The 13,998-nt window shown below is 42.0% G+C and overlaps 1 protein-coding gene across 2 annotated transcripts in view; it reads left to right on the forward strand.

Annotated features, from left to right (window-relative positions):
* The first annotated feature begins 3,750 nt into the window (after nucleotides 1–3,750).
* Nucleotides 3,751–13,998, forward strand: part of TRIP10 (thyroid hormone receptor interactor 10) — a 63,747-nt gene continuing 53,499 nt past the window's right edge. Inside the window, exon 1 of one of the 2 annotated variants that reach the window (XM_063294383.1) lies at nucleotides 3,751–4,111. In XM_063294383.1, coding sequence (XP_063150453.1) covers nucleotides 4,088–4,111 — 24 coding nt within the window. In that variant the 5' untranslated portion in view covers nucleotides 3,751–4,087. The remainder of the gene's footprint in view (nucleotides 4,112–13,998) is intronic. The other variant, XM_063294384.1, reaches the window with a different exon arrangement.

Here is a 13,998-nt window from a genome sequence, read left to right on the forward strand (position 1 = left end):
TGGGTGATTGTGAGAATAAAATTAAATAGGTAATCATGATTATCCTGTCTTGAGTACAAATGTAGTAAATTATACCGCAGATGTGCAACATCCTTGTGAGGTACTGGTTTAGCTTATAACTATAATCCAGGTCAGCCTTTCCAGCTGGTACCCTTCAGAAATTTTAAGCTTACAAGTTTTATCATGCTGGCTGGAAACTCTGGGACTTGGTCATCCCAACCACATCTGGAGTATAACAAGTCAAGGATCTATAGGTGGCAGTATAATCTAATATACTGGTGCAAAGATGGGTAATGTGTCATTAAATCTAATAAATAGATTTTAGCAGGATTGCCAGAGTCCTGGGAGTTGTTCAAAGACAGCCACTGCTACTCTGGTGATTTATTAGATAAACTCATTAGATAAACACAGCATCTTACAAGGCTCAGAATTAAGTTCTTGCCACACATCATGTATTTCCTCAGGAGAATAATGGGAGGGAAAGGAGAAAGAAAATGGAAGCAAATACTAATGCTGCAAATGCAGTGAGGGCAATTTTCTCAGCTTTCACCCAAAATAGGTCACGAGAGTTCTTCAACTATTACTTATTTTCTATCCCTCCTTTATTATTTTTACAAATAACTCAAGGTGGCGAACATACTTAATACTCCTTCCTCCTCCTATTTTCCCCACAACAACAATGCTGTGAGGTGGGTTGGGCTGAGAGAGGGACTGGCCCAAGGTCACTCAGCCGCCTTTCAGGCCTAAGGCAGGACTAGAACTCACAGCCTCCTGGATTCTAGCCTGGTGCCTTAACCACTAGACCAAACTGGCTCTTATTGTACATGTAATTTCAATTTATTGTATATGTAATGTCAATGTTACAGAACCTAGGGGATGATCAATTTGCTATGTTAGTGTTCAGGACCTAGTTCTATGTATGCAGTATCTAATTAAAGGCCTTTTAGAGAAATAAACATAGGGAGCCCACATAAATCAAAGATCCTGGAACTGGATTCTCCAAAGTGGTCAGTATCGACCCCCAAGGGTTGATGGGACTATCCATTATTGTTATTCATAGTACTATTAGTTAAAGTATTTATTACATTATTTTCATATAATAAATGTTTGGGTGTTGATGAACAATCTGAAACTTCATGAAGGGGTCGATGAGCTGAAGAGTTTGGGGACCCCTGCCCTGGAACATCCTGTCCCAAGCTGGTGCCCTCTAGGTAGATAGATATAGCAAAAGTCAAAAAGTTAGTCCAAGAGCAGAGCTTAAGGGAGACTGAGAACACCAATAAACCAATCAAGAAAGCAATGGCAAAACATCTGCATTGTCCCCAAGACAAGAATATGGGTAGGTCTGTGAAATCAACAGTAGTTGAGGTTGAGGAGACTGCAGCAGAGTATCTGTCACAAGCAGGTAACATAAGCCAGCCATTTCTTCCTGGAATCCCTACCCTTCCACCCCCTTTATGTAACCTTAGAGGAGGTGAAGAGTCACTAAATCTGGTTATACTTGTTGTGACAAAGGTTGGAAGTCACTTTATATATTTATTTTATCTTTCCTTATTCTTACTTTTCTTTTTTCTTGCACTTTTTACTCCTCTTTTCTTTAAGTTGAGTTGGTAGTAGATTTTACTATTATTATCAAAATTATTTATGACATTTCATGAATTTCATGAACGGTACACCCTTTTTAGAATAGAATTTATTTATTACAGTCAGATCAATATATAAACTTTCTTTAGTATATACTTTTAGGAGGCAGGCCAAAAATGCAGCCTTCTTTCACTCTAGATCACTATAACACCACTAAAGGATTCTGCGGATGCACGTACACATACATAGTGCATGCCACAGGATTTTTTTTCTGCAGACCGTCCTTTCACATTACATCTTGGAAAGTAGCATTTCCTTCTGATGATAACTGGTTCAGAAGTTCACATGTAAAAGGAAGCAAAATTGCCTGAAATCAAGAGCACGAAAAACAGATGTGAAGTTTCCTGTGGTGGAGGGTCAAAGTACATTTTGCTGACAAAGTTTGTTTTTCTCACGAATAAAAAGCATCTTATCAGAGAAGTATACTTTGAGAAACTGAATGAAAAATAGGAAGACACAATCCTATATCTATTCCTGGGCATAAGTTTATCTCTAAGGAAAATACATGTCATATAAACAAGGAATCCAAAAGTGGGGAAATCATATCCTTCCAGCTTTCCTAGAATTTTGCAAAAATGAATAACAAATAGGGAATATCGGGAGTTTTAATTCAGCAACATCTGGAATGCCACATGTTCCCCTGAATGTGATTCTTGCTGGCCAGGTTCATACGTCTTACTAAGCCACTGAATTGTTTGCTTTTGCCTTTGAAGATCATATCAATGTGGTAAAATTAGTTATAACTTAAATCCAAGTTATTTCAATGGGACCCACATTCAACAAATTTAGTCCAGATCCAGTGCCATGCACTGTCTGGTTCCAAACATCACACTAAGCCTGTTTTAATGTAAGATTATATTCTACATAAAGTAGTGTTCATTAAAGATGCATATTCAGCCAATGCAGCTGAATAATTCATTTATTAGTCTTTCAAATGACATGGGACTCCCAGTTTTACTCCACCGTTTCCCCCCCCCCCCAAAGTATGATTTGAGTGTTGGCAACACAGGCCACTGTACACTCCTAACCACTCAGCCTTTTTTGGCTCGACCTGACACTGGCTAGAAGGGGTTAAGAACAGAAAGAGGAGCCTGCTCAACTTTAGAGTGGCCAGAGATATCACTATGAGGTTTGAGTTCTGGAGTTCATTTGACTGGTGGTCCAGGGGACTGAAGGTAACAGATACTGCCTTGGAAACCACACTGTTCTGTCAACCTTCTTGACCAAGGGCAATCAAATCAATCAATGGGGGCATTCCTCTATTGCTGCTTGCATCATCCGCAGACATTCACATACTTTATTTGTATGTTTGCAGCACCAGTAACCCCACTGGTTTTCCTGAGTGTTGTTCAACAAGATTTACGGACCCACGCAGGTGCTTGTTAGCACCTGGGGAGGACGCTCTTTCCAGCAAAACAAAACAAAAGCAAAAACGGAGGGAGGGGGGATTTGTTTTGTATCATGAGGCAGAAACGGGGCTGCTGCTAACCAAACATCTAGGGTGAGGGGCTTCAGGCAGCTCTTGCTAAGAGTCCAAAGCTGGAGGGGTCAACCACGCGGAACATGGGACCGCAAACACTGCGCTTTCCTGGGTGGGTCAGCGAGGCCGGGAGCACGTGGACTTCTGAAAGGCTTGGCCTGGGTCTACATGCCGGCCTCCGCTCTGGACTTCTCTTCCTCCGGGAGGCGGCCAGAAACAAAATCCCAGCACCAGCTCCTGTAAACCAACCTCTCATACCCGCCTGAGCAGCTTGGTGGCGATAAATAAGCGGTCGAGGGGATCCGCTACCGTTCGAGTAGTTTGTTTTTCTAAATAACACACACACACCCCAGTTCCAGTGGGGTTTATTCCTCAGTAGGCATGTTTAGGACCACGGCTTGGACGGCCTGGTCGAATTCGCCCTGAGAAACGTTTCTTGGGATCAACCCAAACCAGCGTGCAAGCTTCTGAGTTCCCCGCAGCTCTTGCAGTTACCAAAACCAGAAGCAAACCTCCCGGACTTTCGTGTCAGCTGCTGGGTTGGTCCTCCTCAAGGGGCTGCGCTCGATTTTTACCTTACAAGAATCATTGGCAATCCAGCTCCGTCAGGAGAGGAGCAGCGGCGCTGGCATCTCGGAGGATGGCGCTCTCGACCTTCTTGATCCTGACGGGCGGGTGAAGGCCAGGCTGGGCGGTCTACGCGCGTCAATAAACTCTAGGAAGGCGAAAAGAGACCCGAAGCGAGACAGCCACCCGAGCGCAAAACGAGGCAACTCGCTCGGCCTGACTCCTGACTGCGCCTTTAAGGATAGTCGTCGGGGGCGGAGCAGGGAGTGTCCCAGGCAGGCGCTGAGGTTGCGCGGCCGGAGAAGTGGGACTCCTTGGGGTTGCGGCGGCGGCGAGTTCGGCTTCGGGTGGGCCTAACGAGAGGAAGCGAGGGCGCACGGCGGGAGCGCTGCCAGCATGGACTGGGGCACGGAGCTCTGGGTAAGCGAGCGTGCAGCCCACTCGCCTGGGCGCTCCTGGCGTCTGCTCTCCTTGTCCTTCCCTGAAAGTTACTGTGCTCGCGATTTCCTGGTTTATCCCCCCGCTGGCTCTTTTTTCTCTCCGTGTCCCACCACTTGGCCTCCATGCTCCCCCCATCCCCGGCCACCCACCCAGGGCTAGGCTTCTTCATTAATCTCCAGCCCTCTGTAAAGCCTGGACCTTTCCTCTTCGCCGAGCGGAGATTGATTTCTCTGCCTGCCCTGAACACCTCCCTCATCGAAGCCCCTTTCCACCTCTCCTTAGGAGCCGCTCGTGCCAGGACGCCCTGGGCGCTTTCTCTGGTTTCAGCCCGTTTTCTCTTTTGGCGACTCTGGCCCCGCTTTCTCCTTCCCTGGCCTCGTGTGGGAAAAGGGTGGTTTTGAATCGGGGATCGTGGCTGAGTGGCCCCATGCGTAATGAATTTGAAATTTCCCACATCGTTAGGTGTTGTAGAATTACAGGGGCAGGTTTAAGTAGACAGAGCGATACCTTTTGGCCAGGTAAGCAGGACCACCTGGACGAAAGAGGAAGTACTTGTATATTCTTGATTTTCGGTATTTAAAGCTGTAGTGCTTGTATCCATTCTTGCTGTAGATAGGCTCAGACATTGTTTTATCAGGAGCTGGGGAGAGAAAATGGCCTAAGCTGATAACCGTAACCAATAACCCAATAACCCAATTTCCAGTCTGATCTGAAAAAACTTGCCCCTACATATTTGGGGCTCTGGGCTGCACCCCTTGATGGGCCTCTGTGTTGTGATTTAAGAGTTGTATATGCCGGCCTCTGAAACAACATATGGGGGGAAGCCTGGATAAAAACTTGGTGTCCCAAACAGCCACCTAGGGGTCTTTCTATGATTTAGTTTGACATTGCATCTGGGGTAGATATGCAATAGCGTGATTGTTTAATACTTTGCATAAGGCCTGCACTACTCAAAATCACTCTCTGTGAAGGATACTGAAAGTATGTGCTTTCTGTGTAAAGTGAGTATTTGAAGTTGAAAAACTGAAGGACAAGAGCGGCTGACTTTTTTAATTATTATTTTTATTTGTTCAGACTGGCCCAGATTTCTCCACAGTTTAGTGCTGTCCCATGAACGTATTCTTGCTGAAAAATAGGCTACTGCTGGTGATCCCACCTTCTTTGCAAGAATTCCAGCAAATGTTTGATGGGTCTGTGAAAAGTAGCCTCTGTAGACAGAGCTTGCCTATTTCTAATTTAAAATATGTTAAGAGTTAATGAAAGTCCAATAGCTTTGGCTTCCAAGACCAGCCATCAGTTGGGCTTGGCCAAGGAAGGTAGCTTTTGTTCATTCTTAGGTTAAAGAAAAGCCAGGACAGAAACTTCATCAGCTGAGGGACAAGAGTTTTCTATTGTGTTCCTTTCAGGATTAATGGATAAACAGTTAGAAAAAAAACCATGGGAGATTATTTCAGTATATGATTACAGCAGTGAGATTACTATATGCAAAGGGATAGAAAGATTCAATGCTACCCACTATGGAGGAACGGTTGGTGAAGTTGACTTTTTGCTGAAATGGATAAATTGACTTCTCTGATTAGAGAAAAGACATTACCTACATTTATTAATGACTGGAAACCTCTTATGGAATTTCTATGTAAAAATGAAAAAAATGAACTTGTGATTTATGATTTCGATGATTAGATAGGATAGATTATAGAAAGAAGAGTAATGTAACTTTAGAGAGAGGTTAAAATGTATTTGTACTTATAACTGCTGTGAAGAATATTAGAAGCCATTTTTTGTATCTTTTTTCTTTCTTTTCAATTTTTCTTCAACATTTTTCTTTCCTTGCACTTTTTGCTTTTTCTTTGATTTCTTTTTTTTTTCTTTCTTTTCCCTACTTCATATAAGTTTTTGTTAGTTTTTATCTTGTTTTAAACTTACAATAAAAATTACACACACACACACAGTTCTTTACAGTGTGTTTAAACAGGAAGGACACTTACATCTCAGGTAAAAATGGACTGGTAGTGTTCTGATAAAAGTGAACTGAAAGAAAGAATTTGGGAATGTTGATTTTTAGAGAGGTTTGGCTTTCATAGTCAATTCAAAATATCTGTCCTCAGCAAACATGCCCACACACAAACGACAGTGAATTTGAAGAACGTATTTGGTCTCATACAGAAGATCAGTATTGCTGTTCTGTTTAGGAAGATTATTTATGGAAGCACTTGAAAAAGAAGAGAGAGAAAGATTCTTCCAAATGTATTTTTTAATGGATAGAAGGTAAAGGTTGAAATGGAAAAAGCACAGCAGAGCACACCTTGGACACATTTTTAGTCTACATGATATTGGTACATTTATTATATATCAGCCTGCCAGCTGTGTTAGATTTGACTTCTAGGATTCCTACCAGCACAGCTGGGAATTCTGCTGATTGTAGCCCAACATGGTTGGTGGGTACCAGCTGAGGATAGCTGATAGATAGTGGGCATTAGTGCTCCCTTTTCTTCAGTTGCTTAGAAAATTCTGCTAAAAAGAATAGCAAAGAAGCTTCCCATCCCTTCTTTCAAGTGCCCTGAATTGCTGTTGGGGGTTGATATCAGAACAGACCTATCTCCAGCATCAGTTTTAGTTTTTGCTTTACTGCAACATGCAAGGAAGATACAGGATCCTAAAGATGTCTTTTGTAAGTTGCTGTGTCTAATCAGAGATTAACTCTAGTCTCATTGCCAGAATAGCACAAGCTATTCCTGGCACATTACATTGGCATAGACAAAGTTTGCCCTCAGCAAGAGAAACAGTGAAGAGAAGATTTGTTCTCAAACAACTTTCACTGCTATATATGAATGACTTTTAAATTGTTTTATCCTGCATTTGTAAAATACAGCAAGAGCTTCCTGTGTGTGCTAATTCTTTCCTGCAGATGGTCCAATATATAGTTGTTTGGTTTGCTTGTTTATCTTTTCTGTTGTCCCCCAACCAGGCTCCAACAGTGAAAGGAAGTTGATTGGTGGGGGTGGGGAAGCAACAAGAAGCATTAGCAGGGAGAATCATCAGACCTGGGGAGTTTAAGTGCGCATCATCATCAAGAAGCAGTTAATACTGCCTGCAAATCTTGCAGTTCTACTCTCTGTTCGTTACAGGGTGCATTTGGAATTTCCCTTTGGGGGAGGATGGCCCATCCTGGGCAGATTTGTTTAACCTATTGTTCAAGTTGTTCTTCCTGATATTTGGGTGTGGTCTGAGGTATTTTCTAATAACTTTTAGGAGAGATTTGCAAGCTTCTGGTTTGAATCTCTTGATGCAGAGAGCTTAAAAGAGGCTGGGTTTATATTGGTGAAGTGAGCAGGAACTACCATTCAAGTGTTTATGACCTGGCTAGTGTTGTTTGCATGAGTGTTAGTCTTCAGCATTTTCTTGCACTATTGATCTCCTCCTTCCAGTTTAACATCTGTGGCTCAGAACCTCTTTTGATTCTCTAAAAGTGCATGTTCACTAGTATCACCAAACTACAGTAATGCGTTGGTTATTTTCAGACTAGTTGTAATGACTAAAGTTGCCTTAACAATTCATAGAATTGCATTTATGAAGGAAAGGCAATCCATTAACTTGTTCTGAATTCATGCTCATGAGAAAGCCCCATTTTCAGTATCTGATAACTCATATTAGTCTTTGGAAGTTTCTCATAAATACCAAAGTGAAGTGTATATGTACAAGTGAAATAATTACACCTGAAATTCCAAGAGCCTCTTAGCTCTTGGCAACATATGTCTTTATGCTATCTTTTGCCTTTTTTTCAGTAACAAGTCATATTTGCTTAGGTGATGGTTGTAGAATCATATGCATCTTTTCCTTTAAACAATGTGACTTTGGCTGCAATCTTGAATGTACTTGTTGTACTTTAGTCATTCAGTCACTTCTGGTTTAATGTTCAGGCAAATCCCATTAAATTTAGTGGTGTTTCAGTCTGAGTTGCCTTCTATGGAATTGCCGTATAAGTATGTCTGTTGCTTGTACATAATCTTGCTGCCTTGCAAAGAGGCAGCAGAGAGTGGTTAAATTGCTTCATTCTGTAGAGATTGAGATTAAATTCTCAATCTTGAGTTTCCTTGAGTAAGAGAATTTGGCAACTTTGGACATATTTTTCTGAAGTCTAAAATGGAATAGCAGTTCTATCCTTCAAAGAGGAGCAAAAGAACAAGGTGATAAAGTTTCTGTTCTCAGTTTCTATGGCTGCCTTCCTGTGAATATTTAGGACAAATTTCACTACATTTTTTCTGGTCTTGCTTTCAAATAGGCATGCATAGGATTGGGCTGCCTTATATCAAGGGACATTGGGATGGATTTCTTCTTAAGAAAACCAAATTTGTACCAAAATTCACTTTTTTTAAAACTAATAAAGCTGATAGTTGATATTTCTTTAAAAGCAGCTGACTTCCTGGGGATGGTTACTGTTCTCTTTTTATACCCAGTGATGTGGATGCAGTCTCCATTTGTCTGTGATTTCTTGTTTTGTGTTTTTTCTTAAATTCAAGCTTCCTTTCTGATAGTTGGATTAAAATGTGCAGATTAATGGGTTGGTATAATTTAGCATTTTTCCAGGAAGGAAGTGGACTGAAATCAGGATTCTCTTGAATAAATATATTGGATGCACATTCTTATGTAAACAGGTTGAATTATTGCTCCAGTGTCGTTTACTGTTGTAATCTGCTTGAATGACAAATGCCCACGAGAGAGGTTCTGCTTACCATAATCATATTTCTCTACCAACACTCCATCCCCATTACACTCTTGTATTCTCCTTTCATTGATTTTGGGTGTGTGTTATGCTGGGGACTGGGAGGGATTTTTTTTTCTTTGTGGGAAGTAATTGGTTTGAAGGATATAGTTACAAACAGCTGTTCCTTAGCACGTTTCTATGGCTAACTGCTTCTGCAGTAGCCAAGGAAGGGAATTGAGGGATGGTATATTATACCCATTAAGTATTACATTTGCTACCCTAACTGTTCAGGTACTCTTGTTTTATTTTGGGGCCTCTTAATGTGTTCTTGGGTTTTTTTTAAGATGCACTCTTTAATCGAGAGAGTGACAATCTTTTCATCTGGGTATGCTTAAAAATCAACAGCCAGAAGGTAGAGTTCTGGGGGGTGAGCTCTCCAACTGAAAGTGCAGGAGCTTGTTCAAAGATTTGGCTCATCTTATTTGTTTCCGTTCACTCAATCGTTTGAACATTGTCATCATGCTAACAATAGTCAGTAGTGTGCAGTTAAATGGCACCACCACGGAGAGGTCTGGGGATTGCAAAATTGGGCCTGTGGGCCACATTCCGGCCTCGGATTGCCCAGCTGAGCTTTAAACTGTAAAGTTTGGTAATTGTGCATTAAATTGCTTGCAAGTCTGTGCATTTCACAGGTAGAGTATGTATGAACTGCTGCAGTTCCCTGTGGAATGTCTCACTGGTGACAGCCTGGAACTGCTCTCTGTGAACTGTGGAATGATCCTCACGGCAATTTACCCAATTTGATACAGAGTCTAGTCTTTCCAGAGAAAATAGAGTATTCTCGTTATTTCATTAGGTCCTGTCCAATCTGCAATGCTGAGTTAATCTTTTAGTCTCTCATTTGGGCCTTGCCTCCCTGAATACAAATCTAAAAGAGTAAAGGATTAATAAACTATTGCTTGTGGCTGCATGTCTTGGTGGTAGGAAGCTTTGGCCTGATGTTCCTTCTCCTCCATTTCTCTCTCTTCTCCCCCTACCCAGTGGGTATACACACGTGTGTGAGTGTGCGCGCGCACATGTGTGTACGCGCACACGTGCTCCCCAGTCAAAGCCAGCTAGTCTCTTGGAATGAGATTAGTTGCTATGGAAATTGCCTTGTACTTCATGCATTCCTGGAAGGGTGTGGGGGGGGGGGGCAGAGGAAGAGGGCTGATGTGTGTTTTGACTGTGAAGTGGAGGGAATTAGATTATCCCAGCTGTGGGGGGAATGGATGCCAAGGATTGGGTAATTCAGAATAGAGTAGGAGAGGGAGTCTATTGTCAAGGAAACCAATTGCTTAGTTGATTTTTGTGAATTTCAGCCATTTCCAGCCTGCTTTTCTGAACTTCTGGGAACCTGACCTTGCCAGTCAGGCTAGTTGAATCAAAGTGTTGCTTAAGTGTCTGAAGCAGGAAATCTAAATTCATGGTCTCCCCAGCTCTAATCCATTAGGAAATTCTGAACTTTGGAATTGCATCATTGCAATGCCTCTGTGCTTGCTTTAACCAGGAGAAGGAAGCGGCGGAAAGAAGTTTCTTCAGTTATATTCATAAGATGCTCCAAGAACTTTCTGCTTCAACAGAGGCATAGTAGGAAGGGCTGTGGAAGAGGCTTTGGCTGTGCTGGTAGCAGCAAGCCCGCCATGGTTTGGAGGCTGCCATGTTGGGAAAGTCACACTGCAGAGACATTGGCCCTCGGGAATTTGATGTGAAATAAATCCTGTGAGATTTTATGAGTTCCTTATTTGTTTGCCTCTCTGATACTTTTCTCCGTCACCAAACAGACCTACAGTACTCTTTATTCCAGAAAGATGTCCCAAGTCCCACTTTTAAAGTTTGGTATTCTCCACTCCTTGTAATGCTTGCTTTAGTTAAGTTGATGGGAAAGACACTGATGTTCTATCTTCAGTAAGAGAGCAAAATATATTCCCAATCAAAGGAGCACCCATGGTATAGATGCAAGGAATTGCATCTGCCAGATAGTTGCCATATTGCATATTGCTTCATAAAAAGAAGGGGTGGACCAGGGTTTTTTTTTTCCATCCCAGTTTAGGAGACAACCATGGCCCCTGACTTTAAAGTCAGTAGGGAGATGATGCAAGGGAGAGGAAGGTTCTTGGTTCTCTCCATTTGTTAACTGGATCCTTTGGTTTGAGGTTGTACCCAGCCATTATTGTCCAGAATATGCTGTGTTTTCTTGCATTGCTGAATCAAGGAAACCTCTAAGATGCTCTGATGACGAGAGCCAGTTTGGTCTATTGGTTAAGGTGCTGGGCTAGAAACCAGGAGACCGAGAGTTCTAGTTCCGCCTGAGGCCTGAAAGGTGGCTGGGTGACCTTGGGCCAGTCCCTCTCTCTCAGCCCAACTCACCTCACAGGGTTGTTGTTGTGGGAAAAATAGGAGAAGGAAGGAGTATCTGGTATGTTTGCCACCTTGAGTTATTCATAAAAATAATAAAGGGATAAATAAAAATAAAAGAAATAAATATCCGTATCTGCTGCTGCTGCTGCAATTAACATTGCTAGCAAGAAGCCTAGAGAAACCAGTGAGAGCTGGAGCAATTTCCTGGGACAGCTTGTGATGTGTAGAATATGGAGAGAAGTGTTGGAGCACTGTTCCCTGGCCCTCCCTTCAGTCTCCCTGGACACTGTTCCTTTCTGGTTCGGTGTGAAACATTTAGCTCGTGGAGTTAGCAGTCCAGAGGTTTAATTTTTTAGGTTATTTTCTTCTTCTAATTTTGATTTTGTAGCAAATCAGGAAATGAGACGTTTAATTCCTTTTCCTATTTTTGATAACTCGGCACCATGGTTTCTTTGAACATTAATCCCCGCTACCAAAGAGGGATCTGATCACATTGTGGGTGTGCTCCTAAGAGTCAGCAGCAGAGAGGAGGTTTAAATCAAAATTATCACAGGAAAAATAAGATTAGAGGAGGGATTAAAAGAAGAGAGCAGGGCTGTCTCTTTTAGGTGATCTCATCTGAAAAATATGAAGTGCTTCATTAATTTGCCTGCTGTTTAGAACACTGAGAAGGAAGGAAGGAGTATTAGGCTTCCCCCCTTTGTGCTTGATTCTGATGGATCTGTAATCTCTACCCCTCCCCCCAAATGGATTCCCCCCCCCCATACCCTCAACTCCATTGCTTATCATTTTGGTAATCTCAGGGTTTTGTTGTAGCCTGGTCATTCTGTAGTTCCTGTTGATAAGATTTAATGCCATTGTGTTTGACGTCTGTTGTTTCTGTTGAGCAAATCCATTGATAATGTAATAGAGCTTTATCATGGTGATAAAAGCCATGGCATACTTCAGTGCAACAAACTAACTTTGTATTGATTGATTAACAAAATCAGTGTCACTGGAATCCCAGTGGGAATATTTAGGAGCTTGGGGGACTCTGTTTTAGCAGCAAATCTGGAAGTAAAACTTAGTCACAAGTTAAAGCCATAAGCAGAGCCCTGCAGCATTAGGTCAAAAGACCCATAGAAGCCAACATTCTCTTCCTGCAGAGACCAACCAAGTTCCAAGAGGAAGATCTGATGCTCCTCTGTCAACTGGGTTGGTTTTGACGAACTTTTCAGTAGTTTTCCCATGGCAAAAAACATTTCCATTTGCTCAGGCTTAAGCTTGGTGTTGTTGACTTCTCTTTTATCTGTAGCTTTTGTGCATGCACATATGCAATTTCTATTACATTTCAACCTGGAATCGGTTTTTCTCAAGGGCTGTAAACATTTTTGAGTGTTCTGTAGGCTTTAAGTGTGAGAGCTGGAAGAGCAACGAGTCTGGATTCTACAATTTGTGCTGCCATTTGTGTTTTTAATGTTTATCACTAGTCATAAAGGAGGTGATTGGGTAAGTAGTGGTTTTCAACATAAATTGAAAAGTTTGTAGCAGATCTCTCTTTTTTCCTTTTAAGTCTCCACTCCTGCAACAGCTGCCCTGCCTTGGATTTATGCCTGAACTTCTCGCCTTTCTGTGCCACTCAACCTACTTGTATCCTAAAAATAAGCTATGGCAGAAGTAGTTAGTGACCTAGCAAAGTCATTGTAAAGCAAATGCCAGCATCCGAGGGAGACTCTGAATGCTGTTCTGTTTTGATGCCCCTTGCAAATGAGCAGCAGCTTAGAACAGAAAAGCTGGCAACAAAAACCCACTGGGACTTTTAGGTAGTCAACTTGACCGTCTACTTTCAAATAAGGTGAGATTCTGCAGTTCCCATAGAAGGAGAAGCGTGTGTGATGTGGAGCTGTGGGCTCCCTGCTGTCCCGTTTCTTTTTCTGTAGTCCTCTCCCACATGACATGGCCTGCATCCAAAAAGCCTCCAGGAAAACAAGCTTCACAAAGGCACAAACACACCAAGGCAGCCAACTCTGTCCCTGTGATTTTTCTTTTGCCTATACCTGCCCCTCTATTGTTCTGTGAAAGTCCAAGCCTTTCAGCTTTTTGCTGATAAAATGGGGATTAGGGCTCTATCAGAATGGGAAGGAAGTGGCAGCATCACATTTCATATGGGTGCCTGCAGTTCTTTTAGCTCTGATTGCTAGATTTGGAAACTGGGTTCTAGAATCCTATTTGACAGGCCTCTGGAATTACACATTCAGCCTTCTGAAGCAATTTGTAGTAACTTAAGAAAGGTTAATCTTTCAGCCTGTTTTGTTTTTTACTAGACTTTTATTTATTTTACTGGGGGGGGGGGGTTCTGGTTTCACTCCCCACCTAACACATTACCATTTTTTGTTTATTTGCTTTAGTTTAAGAGTAGACTCTTTTTCAGACATTGAGATACCTGAATGAAATTTGAAATATGTGTTCAGGATGCAGATAACTGTTTCTCATTCAAACACCACCTAAGTTATAGCACAGAAAACTTGTCTGTACATTTCCCATGTAATCTGAGGTCAGTTTTCAAATGAAGGAGCAAAAATGCAAAATACATTGTAATATGGATCTGAAGCAAGACCTTTTCATTTCTTTCAGTACATCCCCTTCATTTTCTTTGGTTTTTGTTTGGCTACATCTCTTTTTTTTTCTCAATTGAAACTTAAGGACGTTGTATAGAAAGGCATGTGCTGTATTGTAAATAAATGTTTCGGGGGCTTTTTTGTGGCTTGGGAATCAAATCAAA

The sequence above is a fragment of the Candoia aspera genome, chromosome 2 (assembly GCF_035149785.1).
Source record: "Candoia aspera isolate rCanAsp1 chromosome 2, rCanAsp1.hap2, whole genome shotgun sequence".
Taxonomy (NCBI): domain Eukaryota; kingdom Metazoa; phylum Chordata; class Lepidosauria; order Squamata; family Boidae; genus Candoia; species Candoia aspera.